Source organism: Triticum dicoccoides, chromosome 7B, assembly GCF_002162155.2.
Source record: "Triticum dicoccoides isolate Atlit2015 ecotype Zavitan chromosome 7B, WEW_v2.0, whole genome shotgun sequence".
NCBI classification, from domain to species: Eukaryota; Viridiplantae; Streptophyta; class Magnoliopsida; order Poales; family Poaceae; genus Triticum; species Triticum dicoccoides.
In genome coordinates, this window is record NC_041393.1 from 29,963,053 (window position 1) to 29,979,527 (window position 16,475).

A 16,475-nucleotide genomic window follows, 5' to 3' on the forward strand; every position below is an offset into this window, starting at 1 on the left:
CTCGTTATCGGTCGAAAATATGGACGTCCACGCGGGCCCACGAATATATAGGCTTGCCGCCAATAACCAAGCGAGTGAGAGTGTCCAAAGACAACCATTGCATGCATGTGTCCCAATAATATTTATGGAGGTGCGTGATGCATGCATAAGTGTTGAATACCCAATGCAGAACATTGATGTGGTGCACGCATGCGTTCAAAATCGCACAGTCCCTGCGCAGAGCAAGAGGTTCATCACGCTTGTCGTGTGCTCGCCCCCCTGATCCAGCGGGACGGATTTATGTGTACACATGTGCTACTATATACTTGTAATCTCACATCATGACCTATACCGTGAAACTAAAAAAAGCAATCCCCTCCTAAGTCAAATTAGTTAACCTCTCTCGCTGTCGGTGAAACTGATGGACCAAGCGGGCCCACATATGGAAGCATTGCCGATAACCGCATGAGCGAGTGCCAGAGGACAACCACCATCGCTTGCATGTGTGCCAAAACATATATATGGAGAGTTGTGTGATGTTTTGAATACCTAATGCACAACTTTGATGTGGCATCTACCTCAAAATCTGCAAAGTCCCCACACAAAGTGAGGTTCATGTGACACCTTGTATATGTTGGTCCCATCCCCCCTCGACACGAATTACATATTTTACTCTTGGCGTAACACAATCCTAAAATAATTAATCCTCCTTGTTCGTCAAACATATACCTCTCTCATTGGGTCAAAGTGATGGACGACGACCTCGCGGGCCCATAGGAGCGAAGCGTATGTCACACGGGAGTGAGCGTCCTATATATATAGGACTACCACCGTCTGCATGTGGCCCAATGAGGTGTTTGTGTGATGTTTGAATATGCAATGCACAACTTTGATGTGGCACCATATATATTCCTACTTTAGCACAAACAAAAAAGAATCATTCCTTGATGGTGGTATGTGCTACCCCCCCATTCAATGTGTGGTATGTATATACTCCTACTGTAGCACAAACAAAAAAGAATCATTCCTTGATGGTCAAATTAACCTCTCTCTCGTTGGGTCAAAGTGATGGAGGACAACTTCGCGGGCCCACATATGGAAGCGTCGTACGCGAGTGAGTTCCTATAGGGCTACGACCGCCCACATGGTATTACGTGATGTTTGAATCCAATGCACAACTTTGATGTGGCACCTGCCTCGGGAACCGGAGAGTCCCCACATGGGGCGAGGTTATGACGCATATATATATAGGACAAATTTTATCTACCACCAGTGGTAGTTACCACCACTTGAGTTTTATATGTTGTATGTAGTATCTATCAAATCGGAGAGTATGTATGTCACAGCCCCAATTCAGGCCTTGTTTGTATTTGCATTAGCTTTCATGCATCATGTCTAAATTTATTTGAAAATTGAAATGGGGATGTTCAAACCCTAGGACCAAATGGAATTCAACCAGGCTCAACTTAAAATCTTTTTCAAAGAACCCAAAATGCCCTTTGAAAATGTTCATGATTTCTGATAAAGGTGAAAACCTCTGCCAAAAATGATGAGCATATTTCTTGGCCATTTATGGATTTTTGAATTAACAAAAAAGTATTTGAATTGGAGCCATTTAAATGCTATATATATTTTAAATGTTTCCAAATATTCTGAAGTTATTTGTGGAGCTCTGAAATAATTCAGTAAACCTCCAAGATAATTTTCAGAATTTATTTAAATGATTTAGTGCCTAAACTAAATCAGAACAAATTACAGAAAAATAGAAAACTGAAACAAATAAAGGAGAGAGAGAAAAGGACTACCTGGCCACCTACCTGTAGCCGGCCTAGTTCGCTGGCCCAGACCACCTGGCGCCTCCTGTCGTCTTCCTCCTGCCAGTAGGAGCAGCTGCGTGCCCGCACGCGCGCGGCCGAGGAGGCTAGCTCCTCCCTGCCTGCCTGCCCTCGCCCGCGCCAGCGCAGGGCCTCGAAGAGTCTCCTCGGCGCCTCCCCGACCCCCTCTCACTTTCCCTCGTCCCCATCTCCTCCTCTGTCTCTCTCTTCCGCGATTGCCACGACCGCCCGAAAACACCGACGAGCACCTCCGTGGCCACATGCCCTCCCTCGCCCTGCCTCCAGGTCCAGAAGCTCCGTCGTGTCGTCCTCGACCTCCTCGCTGAGCTACGTAGCACTGGATGCCCTGAAGCCTCGCCAATGCCGCAATTTCCGATCTCGGGTGCCGGTGATCCCCTCCGTAGTTCCGCTGGACCGCGAGCCTTCCCTGCCTCGCCAGCAGCACCAGAAAAACCATGGTGAGCCGCTACACCGTTTCCCCCATGCCCCGTTGCCTAATTCGTGCTCTAGCCGCATCAACCACCGGAGCCGAGCGCTCCCCGCTGCCGGCCATGTCGCCGCCGCGGTTGCAACACCCGCACATCGCACCAGAGCATGTAAGCGTGCTCAGCGCTTCCTCAATAAGCCGCAGATCCCACCAGTTCAGCTCGAAACGCGCCATAGCACCTAAACCGTGGGTGCCCGAACTCTGGCGGCCGCAAAAGAGCTCGCCGCCATCAGCTCCGGCCACCCCAGCTGCTGCCGCTTGTCTCTTTGGATGCGCCTTCCTCCCAGGAACCCGTAGGAGCAAACCGCGTGCCAAATGATGCTCCGTAGCAAGCGCACGGTGCACCTCCGCCGTCGGCCGTGGTCGTCACCGGTTAGCCTCCGGCAAGCTGACGTGGCACGGTCACTAGCGACTAATGACCCAGCTAACTAACCCTCTGGGCCACTGACGCATGGGCCCCATGCCCTAATTAACCCAGCTTTATTTCTGCTTAGTCTAACTATAATCCAACGGGACCCATTTGTCAGGGTTGACCCTGCTGACGTGGCCGTTGACCAGGTCCACCTGTCTGCGACCCTAACCAGCCCCAAGTCACTGACTAGTGGGCCCCTCTGGTCAGATTTGACCCGGACCAACCCTGTTGACTTGCGACATCATCATGACGTCAAGATGATGCAGTAAATATTTTCAAGAATTTAAATAAATCTTAAATGATTTATTATTTTCAAAAAATGTCCTAAACTTCTAAAAATCATAGAAAATCAACCGTAACTCCAAATGAAATAATTTATATATGAAAAATGATCAGAAAAATCCAATCTATCCATCTGTACCATTTTCATGCATGTTTGAACAAGCTAAGGTTGCTGTATATGACAATTTGCATAATTGGCATTTAAATAAGCACATATGGAGTTTTAATTTGAACCCTTGGTTCAAACCAACTTTATTTAATCTGTTCTAAGTTGCACTAGCCAAAACACACTCATTTTGCCATGTCATATTCATGCATCATATTGTTGCATTGCATTGATTGTGTTTTCTCTGTGTTGTCGGTATTTGTCCCCTCTCGATAGACTTGGTTCCGACGATGAGTTCGATGACACCGATGAAGAACTATATTATCTTAAGAAGTGCTAGGCAAGCAAACCCCCTTGTTCATTCCGATACAATCCCGCTCTCTTGCTCCTGCTCTATTTTACTGCGTTAGGACAACAACAATACAACTGTTATTTGCTGCGGTAGTTGAACCCCTTTATCCTCTGCATGACCTGTCATTACCACAGTAAATAGATGAAACCCACTAGCATGAGTAGGAGTTGTTTGAGCTCTGATGTGCCTACTCATTCATGTTTGTTTGTCATGCCTGCTATTGCTTAGAGTTGTGTCAGGTCTGATTCATCGGGGATGAATTGGAATGTGGTGAACATGTCCTACTGTTGAGAGCTAAGTGTGTGAAAACGATTTGGTAAAGGTAGGGTGAGAGGCCATGTAGGAGTACATGGTGGGTTGTCTCATTGCAGCCGTCCTCAGGAACTGAGTTCTGTGTTTGTGATCCATGAACAGCTACTACCACACATTGGGATCCTTAATTGACTCTCTCGATTTATTAATTAACTTGATCTCTGTCCAGGAGTTGCAACTAGTTTCTGGTGTTTGTAGGTAGTGTTAGTAGTCTACCAAGTGGCACCCGGTACAAGTGGGCTTGGGACAGACTAGGCACAGTGGCACGGTGTACCAAGTGGCACCCAGATGGTGGGCTTGGGAACCCTGCTCACATCGTTTGGGGCCGTGAGCGACACCCCGGCCGGATCTCCTTGCGGATGGAACCCGAATAGGCGATAAACCTGGACGAGAGACTTGTGTGGTTAGTCAGGTCGTGGCCGACACCCTCGCTGGGCTTCCGGTTGAAGGTTGCCGAGTACATGTCGTGTAAACGACGGTAAGTGGTGAGAGCGTGTGTGAAGAAGTACACCCCTGCAGGGTTAACATCATCTATTCGAATAGCCGTGTCCGCGATAAAGGACTTCTGGGTTGCCTGTACAATTCATAGACAAGTGAAAGTGGATACTCTAAAATACGCAAGATAAGCGTGACTGCTATGGATGGCGTTCTCGCAGGGAGACGGGAGCGGATCCATAGTGGTGTATTGATATGGTGAATATGTGGACTCGTGTGCGCCACCTCAAAGAGTTACTTGCAGTCGTAGTTTAGGATAGCCACCGATTCAAAGCTAGCTTGCTTCAGTTAAACCCCACCATCCCCTTTATTGATAATGATGCATATGTAGTTAGTTCTGATGTAAGTCTTGCTGGGTACATTTGTACTCACATTTGCCTATTTTATGTTTTTGCAGAGAGACTTCAGTCTCACTAGTAGTTCCGCTTGGACTTCGATGTTTAGCTTGTTACCTCAGCTATGTACCCTCGGCAGGATCTAGTAGATAGTCAGGCTTCTCAGCCTTTTTCATTTATAGTTGTCTGTACCTAGACATGTTGAGCTTCCGCTTGTGCTTTGATTTGTGTGCTCTGAATGTTGGGTCATGAGACCCATGTTTGTAATATCTCGCTCCTCGGAGCCTATTGAATAAAATACTTGAGTTGTAGAGTCATGTTGTGATGCCATGTTGTATTTGCACATACCGAGCATATTGTGTGTATGTTATTGAAATGCTTGGTATGTGTGGGATCTGACTATCTAGTTGTTTATCCTTAGTAGCCTCTCTTACCGGGAAATGTCTCCTAGTGCTTGCACTGAGCCATGGTAGCTTGCTACTGCTCCAGAACACTTAGGCTGGCCGGCATGTGTCCTTGTTCGTTCCTGTGTCTGTCCCTTCGGGGAAATGTCATGCGATGAATACCGGAGTCCTGTTAGCCCACTACAGCCCGATTCACCGGAGTCTTGCTAGCCTAGTGCTACAGCCTGGATCCACTCGCTGATGACCGACACGTTCGATGCTGGGTCACGGATGCCTGTCCCTGTAAGTTTGTGCCACTTTAGGTTTACGACTAGCCATGTCAGCCCGGGCTCCTTATCATATGGATGCTAGCGACACTATCATACACGTGTGCCAAAAGGCGCAAATGGTCCCGGGCAAAGGTAAGGCGACACCCGTGGGAATACCGTGCATGAGGCCGCAAAGTGATATGAGGTGTTACATGCTAGATCGATGTGGCATTGAGTCGGGGTCCTGACAGCTTTGGTATCAGAGCTTGACTGCCTGTAGGATTACCAAGCCAAACTGGTCGAAGTTGAGTCTAGAAATTCTTTAGTTTTATAAGGGAATTGATTGTGGGATGGAACGTAAGACTCTTTTTACTCCTTATACCTTCTGCCCTTCTGATCTGAGTCATCTTATCCTTCCTACGGGGTTAAGGAACTAGGCTTTCTCTTCTTTCTATTAGGATCACGTGTTACTAACCTGCAGACTTATAAGATTGTTGAACTTAAGCCTCGGTTCAGTTCCTATTACTTCCGTTTGTTAACTGTTGATCTCGAAACCTTGATATTGTGCTTCTGAGTGGCTATGCCACCATTCTGTAGGATGTCTCAAATCCTTTTCAAGCATTTACAGTCGTTATGCTATCCGAGTCATCCCAGGTTTCTAAACAGTCCGATGCATTTGCAAATTCCTTCTTACCGCTCCGAAGTTCCTTTGGGCCAGTTTAACCACACTAATTAGTGAGTTGAGGTACTTTGCTGCCTCGACATATATGTTGGAGTTACTATTATGACCCTAGGTGTCTTAGAGGATCACCTAGTACCCTAGCCATGCTTTGTGTTCCCAGTGTGATGAATCTGTCCGTCATTCTCGAAAGCATCCCGTGATGCCATTTAGTTAGTAGGCATTCTATTCCTGGGTTTTGAACCCAAGATTCACCCTACCTACTTCTTGTTGGTAGTATTTGCTAGTTCCTTTAGGTTATTAGTAGCCTTTGCGATAGTCCTCGAGGTCCGTGGTATTTCCTTCTTCCAATACCATGAACCAATATGGCAGAAGTTCGGGAACCAAAAGATCACAACAAGAGTGATCTCGATGAGTTCCCCCTTCTATATTACGATTCTGCCAAACCTACCTCTCTGCATGGGTTATCCGGAAGAAACATGTTGAACTTGGTTCGACATACTAATCTATGCATCCACAACTCAGAAAATCATATGTTCTTTTGAGTTGTCCCCCTTTAATTGTATTCTGATCATCGTCTATCAATTGATAGTAAGGAGTAGTTGTGCAATCGTGTTTATCGATGCCTATTTCTCTTGTGGTCCGTTAGCCATTCTATTCCAGAGTGACTAGGAGAAACAAACTCCAGTACCCTTTTCCATTTCTAGGATTGGGTCAAAGCAGTTGTGTTCCACAGATCAAGATGCAATCCAGCTTCTGGTCTGTTCTACCTTGAAGTATTACTATCTTATATCAGGAATATCATGGGAATTACACACCATCCTATGAACTCTTGATACAGTGGTACCTCTCACCCTCATTATGCATTTCTCGGCTCCCGTGTTGTTGCAACCGGAATGCCGACATGTGAACTATGATGCGTGAATCGATACTCCTAGCAACCTTGTTGCTTGGTAGTTGAAGGACAATACTTTCGTTCTTAGCGTGTGGGTTATTGAATCATCATCCTAAGGCTAATTGCGCTACCTAGTCCATTTTCCTGCTGCACCTCTTTGATCAATGAGTTAGGATTCTGCCAATCCTTGCTTATCTGAGCACATTGTCTTGCCTCGAAAGCAAGATTGTTCTCGAGCTTAGTAACATATCGGTGGTTCGTGATTTTCAGATATCTTCTCGGAAGTATCACCAGGTCATCACCCGACCGTTATGTTGAGCTCGTGATCAAGTTGGTTTATTGTAACCACCCTTTCTCCAAGAATCTGTGTTGGATACCCCTGAGCTAGTTGGTTAAGCTAAACAACAACTTGGAGAGTTGGAAGATGAAAGCTTGTCCGACTTAGTTCATTTTAAGGGATATCTTGTATGTGTGTTGAAGAAAGTTGATATCTTCATCGACTGACCCTCGTGATCAGTTAATGGACCTATCATTTTATCCAACCTTCGATTTGAGTATGGGCTGTCATCAAATCAAACCAGAACCAACGATATTCGTAATGTTGTCTTACTCGTGGTTGTTTTCTCGAGCATACACCATTATATCTCTTGGGTCTGACCAATGTTATTACCATGTTCACCTAATTATGGAATTCCATTTTTATGGAAATCTGGATGGATGGTTGTTGAGCTCATCGATAACATTCTTAACTTCTCCATGATTTTGTTGGACATTAAGCTAGTATTGGAAACTTTTATAAGCATTATCTTCATGTCCCGTGCATGAAGCATATGTTCGGATGAAAGAAGTGGCCTCCTCTAATTCATGTGCATTTGATGCAAGTTGCCGCCGTGAATTTAAGAAAGTCAATGTTGCCTCCTCTGGAACCATCTCAAGTTAGTCATGCATATGCAAAGTATGATATGGTTTGATAGGCTCGCTACCTCCATTCTATATGTGTCCCTAGCACGCCAAGCCACTGATTGACTTGTTCAAGGAAAGGAGTTGTCGTGCTAATCCTAGGTCATGCACAAGACTTCCTTACCCGAGATGATGGATCCTAACCTAAACTCGGTAATGTTTTATTATAAGACTACTATGTGGTCATGCTTGTCTGGGACAATGTGTTCATATGTGTGTAGCAGAACCAGCTCATGTTTTTGGAGCTTGCTATCGTAGTTCATTTCCCGAGAATCTCGCAACGCCATCTCATCGATTTGTGTTGCAAATTTTCATTTCAGACTTGCTGAGTCTGAAGTATCCTATCACCAACCATATCTGAATCTTAGACAGATATGATGGTTGGAACATTCCCAATAGCTGCATTTTGTTCCCAGCTTGCACCGCCATTGTGCCTATTTCCCATGGGCTGCCTTCTCAGCAGTTGCTATCCAAGATCATCTTCAAAAGTGGACCTACCATGGGTCCCATCCATTTCCGATGATAAGCAAAATCATCCATGACATTGTCTTCAACAAGGTAGTCCACATCATCCATTCTGGTCCAAGTATGTCATTTTTTCGGACTCCTTCAAATGATCAATTGTGATTTGCCTTAGGCTGGTATAAAGAGTTTCAATGATCTCTGAATCAAAATTAATTCTCTTTACCACCTAAGGGATAATTCTATGATTCACCCTTCTCTAAGGTGTCGCGTTTTGGTATCATGGCAACTCAAATCCTCGCTATGTTGACAACCGCTCACCACCCTTTTAAGTGTGGAATTGTTGTCTACGTAGTGAACCCTCGTCATCTGTTCCACTCCATCCCTCTAGATGTTTGCTCCGTGTCTCATCTCGAGAGATGTTGCTATGTCTCATTCTGTGAGTTGATCTTGAGTTGTTCGATCTTCGAGAAGATCGATCCTTCTAGAGTTTTCCTTTTCCTCTCGTTGTCATGTTGGCTGGAGTCCCCAGAGCAAGACCTTGAGACAAAGATGGTGATCGAGTCAACATTCTTATGAAGTGCAACCTGGATCGTGAAGATTGTGTTAGTTTGCGTCCCCCCCCTTCATCTTACCCTACGCTTGAATCTCGGGACGAGATTCTTGTTTAGTGGGGGCGAGTTGTCACAGCCCCAATTCAGGCCTTGTTTGTATTTGCATTAGCTTCCATGCATCATGTCTAAATTTATTTGAAAATTGAAATGGGGATGTTCAAACCCTAGCACCAAATGGAATTCAACCAGGCTCAACTTAAAATCTTTTTCAAAGAACCCAAAATGCCCTTTGAAAATGTTCATGATTTCTGATAAAGGTGAAAACCTCTGCCAAAAATAATGAGCATATTTCTTGGCCATTTATGGATTTTTGAATTAACAAAAAACTATTTGAATTGGAGCCATTTAAATGCTATATATATTTTAAATGTTTCCAAATATTCTGAAGTTATTTGTGGAGCTCTGAAATAATTCAGTAAACCTCCAAGATAATTTTCAGAATTTATTTATATGATTTAGTGCCTAAACTAAATCAGAACAGATTACAGAAAAATAGAAAACTCAAACAAATAAAGGAGAGAGAGAGAAGGACTACCTGGCCACCTACCTGTAGCCGGCCCAGTTTGCTGGCCCAGCCCACCTGGTGCCTCCTGTCGTCTTCCTCCTGCCAGTAGGAGTAGCTGCGTGCCCGCACGCGCGCGGCCGAGGAGGCTAGCTCCTCCCTGCCTGCCTGCCCTCGCCCGCGCCAGCGCAGCCCCTCGAAGAGTCTCCTCGGCGCCTCCCCGACCCCCTCTCACTTTCCCTCGTCCCCATCTCCTCCTCTGTCTCTCTCTCCCGCGATTGCCTCGACCGCCCGAAAACGCCGACGAGCACCTCCGTGGCCACATGCCCTCCCTCGCCCTGCCGCCAGGTCCAGAAGCTCTGTCATGTCGTCCTCGACCTCCTCGCTGAGCTACGCAGCACCGGACGCCCTGAAGCCTCGCCAATGCCGCCGTTTCCGACCTCGGGTGCCGGTGATCCCCTCCATCGTTCCGTCGGACCCCGAGCCTTCCCTGCCTCGCCAGCAGCAACAGAAAAACCACGGTGAGCCGCTACACCGTTTCCCCCATGCCCCGTTACCTAATTCTTGCTCTAGCCGCATCAACCACCGGAGCCGAGCGCTCCCTGCCGCCGGCCATGTCGCCGCCGCGGTTGGAACACCCGCACGTCGCACCAGAGCATGTAAGCATGCTCAGCACTTCCTCAAGAAGCCGCAGATCCCACCAGTTCAGCTCGAACCGCGCCATAGCGCCTAAACCGTCGGTGCCCGAACTCCGGCGGCCGCAAAAGAGCTCGCCGCCGTCAGCTCCGGCCACCCCAGCTGCTGCCGCTTGTCTCTTTGGATGCGCCTTCCTCCCAGGAACATGTAGGAGCAAACCGCGCGTCAAATGATGCTCCGTAGCGAGCGCATGGTGCACCTCCGCCGTAGGCCGTGGTCGTCGCCAGTTAGCCTCCGGCAAGCTGACGTGCCACGGTCACTAGCGACTAATGACCAGCTAACTAACCCTCTGGGCCACTGACGCAAGGGCCCCATGCCCTAATTAACCCCAGCTTTATTTCTGCTTAGTCTAACTATAATCCAACGGGACCCATTTGTCACGGTTGACCCTGCTGACGTGGCCGTTGACTAGGCCCACCTGTCTGCGACCCTAACCAGCCCTGAGTCACTGACCAGTGGGCCCCTCTGGTCAGATTTGACCCGGACCAGCCCTGTTGACTTACTGACATCATCATGACATCAGGATGACGCAGTAAATGTTTTCTGGAATTTAAATAAATCTTAAATGATTTATTATTTTCGGAAAATGTCCTAAACTTCTAAAAATCATAAAAAATCAACCGTAACTCCAAATGAAATAATTTATATATGAAAAATGATCAGAAAATCCCAATCTATCCATCTGTACCATTTTCATGCATGTTTGAACAACCTAAGGTTGGTGTATATGACAATTTGCATAATTGGCACTTAAATAAGCACATATGGAGTTTGAATTTGAACCCTTGGTTCAAACCAACTTCATTTAATATGTTCTAAGTTGCATTAGCCAAAACACACTCATTTTGCCATGTCATATTCATGCATCATATTGTTGCATTGCATTGATTGTGTTTTCTCTGTGTTGCCGGTATTTGTCCCCTCTCGATAGACTTGGTTTCGACGATGAGTTCGATGACACCGATGAAGAACTATATTATCTTCAGAAGTGCCAGGCAAGAAAACCCCCTTGTTCATTCGGATACAATCCCACTCTCTCGCTCCTGCTCTATTTTACTATATTAGGACAACAATGATACAACTGTTATTTGCCGCGGTAGTTGAACCCCTTTATCCTCTGCATGACCTGTCATTACCACAGTAAATAGATGGAACCCACTAGCATGAGTAGGAGTTGTTTGAGCCCTGATGTGCCTACTCATTCATGTTTATTTGTCATGCCTGCTATTGCTTAGAGTTGTGTCAGGTCTGATTCATCGGGGATGAATTGGAATGTGGTGAACATGTCCTACTGTTGAGAGCTAAGTGTGTGAAAACGATTTGGTAAAGGTAGCGGTGAGAGGCCATGTAGGAGTACATGGTGGGTTGTCTCATTGCAGCCGTCCTCAGGAACTGAGTTCTGTGTTTGTGATCCATGAACAGCTACTACCACACATTGGGATCCTTAATTAACTCTCTTGACTTATTAATCAACTTGATCTCTGTCCAGGAGTAGCAACTAGTTTCTGGTGTTTGTAGGTAGTGTTAGTAGTCTACCAAGTGGCACCCAGGACAAGTGGGCTTGGGACAGACTAGGCACAGTGGCACGGTGTACCAAGTGGCACCCGGATGGTGAGCTTGGGAACCCTGCTCACATCGTTTGGGGCCGTGAGCGACACCCCGGCCGGATCTCCTTGTGGATGGAACCCGAATAGGCGATAAACCTGGACGAGAGACTTGTGTGGTTAGTCAGGTCGTGGCCGACACCCTCGCTGGGCTTCCGCTTGAAGGTTGCCGAGTACATGTCGTGTAAACGACAGTAAGTGGTGAGAGCGTGTGTGAAGAAGTACACCCCTGCAGGGTTAACATCATCTATTCGAATAGCCGTGTCCGCGGTAAAGGACTTCTGGGTTTCCTGTACAATTCATAGACAAGTGAAAGTGGATACTCTAAAATACGCAAGATAAGCGTGACTGCTATGGATGGCGTTCTCGCAGGGAGACGGGAGCGGATCCATAGTGGTGTATTGATATGGTGAATATGTGGACTCGTGTGCGCCACCTCAAAGAGTTACTTGCAGTCGTACTTTAGGATAGCCACCAAGTCAAAGCTGGCTTGCTGCAGTTAAACCCCACCATCCCCTTTGTTGATAATGATGCATATGTAGTTAGTTCTGATGTAAGTCTTGCTGGGTACATTTGTACTCACGATTGCCTATTTTATGTTTTTGTAGAGAGACTTCAGTCTCGCTAGTAGTTCCACTTGGACTTCGACGTTTAGCTTGTTACCTCAGCTACGATCTTGTGCCCTCGGCAGGATCTATTAGATAGTCAGGCTTCTCAGCCTTTTTCATTTATAGTTGTCTGTACCCAGACATGTTGAGCTTCCGCTTGTGCTTTGATTTGTGTGCTCTGAATGTTGGGTCATGAGACCCATGTTTGTAATATCTCGCTCCTCGAAGCCTATTGAATAAAATACTTGAGTTGTAGAGTCATGTTGTGATGCCATATTGTATTTGCACATACCGAGCATATTGTGTGTATGTTATTGAAATGCTTGGTATGTGTGGGATCTAACTATCTAGTTGTTTATCCTTATAGACTCTCTTACCGGGAAATGTCTCCTAGTGCTTCCACTGAGCCATGGTAGCTTTCTACTGCTCCGGAACACTTAGGCTGGCCGGCATATGTCCTTCTTCGTTCCTGTGTCTGTCCCTTCGGGGAAATGTCATGCGATGAATACCGGAGTCCTGTTAGCCCGCTACAGCCTGGTTCACCAGAGTCCTTCTAGCCTAGTGCTAAAGCCTGGATCCACTCGCTGATGACCGACACGTTCGATGCTGGGTCATGGATGTCTGTCCCTGTAAGTTTGTGCCACTTTGGGCTTACGACTAGCCATGTCAGCCCGGGCTCCTTATCATATGGATGCTAGCGACACTATCATATATGTGTGCCAAAAGGCGCAAACGGTCCCGGCCAAAGGTAAGGCGACACCCGTGGGAATACCGTGCGTGAGGCCGCAAAGTGATATGAGGTGTTGCATGCTAGATCGATGTGGCATTGAGTCGGGGTCCTGACAATGTACGTGTAGTATGTAGTATATAACAACGATTAGGTAGTACATATAATAATTTTTAGGTAGTATGTATCATTTTTTGAGTATGCTCTTTTTTACGTACAAATATGTATGTATTTCACAAATATAACAAAAACTGTAGGCTCATATGCAATATTTTCATGTAACTTGCTTTGAAATATCTTAGATATAGTATATACAGACTGTTTATTCTGCTAATATTAGCAGAATAACTATTCTGCACACCACTTCCACACTGCACGCTGAACACAAGTGCACTGCGTCTTCTTGACGACGAGCACTGCAATATAGACTAGTGAACTTCGCGTCGAAAAAAAACTGCACGCGGTATTTTTTTCGGTACTGTTTTCGCTCTAATTTTTTGATTGTTTATTGGAACGGGGCGTATAATATAGCGTTGAAAAGCTATGGATTAGGCGCAACTTCGCTATGTTGAACACTTTTCGAGATTCCTCGCGGTTTAAGATCAGTTTCAAAAACGGCACGGCGGATGACGAGTGGCAGCGAACGTATTTTCGTGATTTTTTCTAAACCGCTTGTCGGAATGAAGAAAATGATACGTCGTTGGATAGATATCGTCGAGGTGCATCTTTCCAATATATAAATATTTCTCTAATTCGTTACGGTTTAAGAGTAGTTTCAAATTTACTAAATCACGAAATTTTGTTTTTCAATTTTTTTCAAATTTTCGGTACTGTTTTCACTCTAGTTTTTGAACCGTTATTCGAAACGAGGCGTATGATACGTCGTTGGAAATCTATGGACAAGGCGCAACTTTCATATGTATGAATGGTTTTGAGATTCCTTACGGTTTTAAGTTAATATTGAAAATCGTGCGGCAGAGAACGAGTGGCAGCGGCTGTTTTTTTTTTGAAATTTTTACAAACCGGTTGTCGAAATGATTCAAATGATATGCCGTTGGAATGATATCGATGAGACGCAACTTTTTCATGTAGAGCACACTCTCTAATTACTTACGGTATAAGAGCAGTTTTAAAATTAGCAAAAAGCGGACACTGTTTTTTTTCGTGACACCAAAATCGTCGTCGGACAGAAGAACGCACTGCTTCAAACTGAAAACCGCACTGCAACAGACAGTCAAGTGAACTTCATGATTTCTTTTTGTTGAACATAAACTTTCTCGCACAAGTTTTTGTTGTCTTTTTTCAACTTTTTTCCGAAAGAGAGTGGACCACAACACTTCCGAAAGTGAACCGTAACACTACCAAAAGTGAACCTCATGAGTACTTGTTGTCTTTTTTATACTTATTAATTTTTTACGCGCATTGACCAAGCATGTGGACCTTTCATCGGACAGAAGAACGCACTGCTTCAAAACGGAAACCGCACTGCAGCAGGCAGTCAAGTGAACTTCATGATTTCTTTTGGTCGGACATAAACTTTCTCGCAAAAGTTTTTCTTGTCTTTTTTCAACTTTTTTTTGAACGAGAGTGGACCGCAACACTCCCAAAATGAACCGCAACAATAGCAAAAGTGAACCTCATTAGTTTTTGTTGTCTTTTTTTCTTACTTATTAATTTTTTACGCGCGTTGACCAAGCTTGTGGACCACAAGGACTGAGCGAGTGAACTACATCTAATGTAGAAGCGAGCTTCATTTTGAGATCTTTTTGTTTTGTGTTTACCAAGTGGACAACAGAGGAGTTTTATAGCATACAAAATCTGCACTCTCCACCAGCCAAATCACGGTAATGAAATGCAGTTTTACAATGAACTAATGGAGTGCACTTTTCAACAACAACAAAATTGAGTAACGGGGCATCCAATAGAACTGCTTCCAACTGAAAAGGCACTGCAGAGTAATGGGGCATCCAATAGAACTGCTTCCAACTAAAAAGGCATTGCATCAGACGGTCAACTGAAAATGTAGTCGACTAAATTTTGATACACACGAAACAAATTGCACTTCATACAGGGAGTAATGAAACATCATTATTTTTACACAAACAGTACACACGAGAAACACCAAATTCAGCATAAGAGACCTGTTTTTCTTCGTCACACGATGAGCTAGTGCACTGCAAGCCCATGTTTCTGAACCGCACGAGGTGCCTCTCAACTCCATGGTTGATGCTAGTGAACTTCTATGTGTTCTTTCTTTTTCCTATTTCCGCAAAGTACTACAAAAGGTTTTATACCAAACTACATCCACGAATAATGCACTGTTATTCAGCAAACTCCAGTTTTGTATTCTTTTTACAAAATGAACTCCAGAATTATTAAAATGAACTACAGTTTCAATTCACATTTTTCTCCCAAACAATCCAAGCGAAGTGCATTCACCCCAATACTCTGGAGTCTCAATACTCTCCATGATCACACACGCTACACTGCACAAACAAAAAACAAAAATTACACGGACTACACCCATAATTAGCTCTCAAATAGGCATTCAGTACTTTCACATCAACAAGTACGTATAAGAGAACCCAATTAATCGACTGAGAAGTGATATTCACCTGGGGATACCTCCTACACGCCTGGTAGGTCATGTTGGGCAGCGCCTTCTCCATCATCCTGATCGACGCTGGGCCGCTGTCGTTGCCCTCCACCAGCCTCCAGAGGTTCACCAGGTCAGCCTTCCCCAGCACCAGCTCCTCGTTCGCTATCTCCGACGACCTGCCAAGGCGAAATAGCAGCAGCAGGTTCGACCACTCCGCTTTCGCCAAATCCCCACTAAAGAACACACAGGTTTGACCACAACAACAAATCCCCAAACCAAGAAGAACCAGGAAGGCATTTCACCGAGCATCTCGCGTGCCTACTAGGCAACGTACCCTTGCAGGGAAGCCTCGTCGTCCTCCTGCTCCTGTCGCCGCTGCTGCTGCTGCCGCGCGCCGGTGAGGTAGTCGAGTGGGGCGCAGATGCGGGCGGGGAGCTGGGCCCTCCAGAAGTCGAGTGATGCGAACTGCGGCGGGTCGGCGGGGGCGACGATGCCGGTGGCCCAGCCGAGCAGGAGGCCGATGAGGGCCGCCGCCCAAAGCGGCCCCGTGAGCAGCGCCATCTCGCAGGCCGCGCCCCACGCCATCGGCTGCTCCAGCACCCTCGCCACCGCCGACACCACGTACCCCATTGGCGCCGCAGCCGGATGTGGGGGCGGAGGGGGGGCTCGCCTGGGACTGTACGAGGAGTCACGGCAGAGGGTGGCCGCGCTAACGGCGGATCCGGTCAGTGGAGAAGCTTGCTGGGTGGGGGCACGGGGAAGGCACGAGATCGAGCGGGGACGATGTCGGGCGCGCCCGTCAGCGGCAAGTCGTGGCCGCCCCCACCTCGATCTGGACTGATCTGTCATTGGGGGGAGGCGGCGCCCACTCCTGGATCCGGG

The 16,475-nt window shown here is 46.3% G+C and overlaps 1 protein-coding gene across 3 annotated transcripts; it reads right to left on the reverse strand.

The window, feature by feature from the left end:
- Positions 1-15,004: 15,004 nt before the first annotated feature.
- LOC119340744 lies at positions 15,005-16,469 on the reverse strand. 3 transcript variants are annotated; one of them, XM_037612666.1, is made up of 3 exons: positions 15,928-16,469; positions 15,610-15,769; positions 15,005-15,480 (listed from the first exon to the last, which is right to left on the reverse strand). In XM_037612666.1, exons 1-3 carry the CDS (start codon positions 16,440-16,442, stop codon positions 15,451-15,453), a joined length of 705 nt encoding a protein of 234 aa, XP_037468563.1. In that variant the 5' UTR covers positions 16,443-16,469; the 3' UTR covers positions 15,005-15,450. The 3 variants fall into 3 exon arrangements, with proteins under 3 accessions (XP_037468563.1, XP_037468562.1, XP_037468561.1); XM_037612665.1 differs by having other exon boundaries at positions 15,005-15,475; positions 15,610-15,826; XM_037612664.1 differs by having other exon boundaries at positions 15,610-15,826.
- Between the last annotated feature and the right edge of the window lie 6 nt (positions 16,470-16,475).

Bases quoted from the DNA above. Each gene is read 5' to 3' on its own strand.
- LOC119340744 (XM_037612664.1), bottom strand. From the start codon at position 16,442: ATGACAGATCAGTCCAGATCGAGGTGGGGGCGGCCACGACTTGCCGCT. The intron at 15,827-15,927 runs GTACGTTGCCTA...TGTGTTCTTTAG, and splicing joins GACGAGGCTTCCCTGCAAGG to TGGGGATTTGGCGAAAGCGG. The intron at 15,481-15,609 runs GTGAATATCACT...TTGTTTGTGCAG, and splicing joins CGTGTAGGAGGTATCCCCAG to TGTAGCGTGTGTGATCATGG.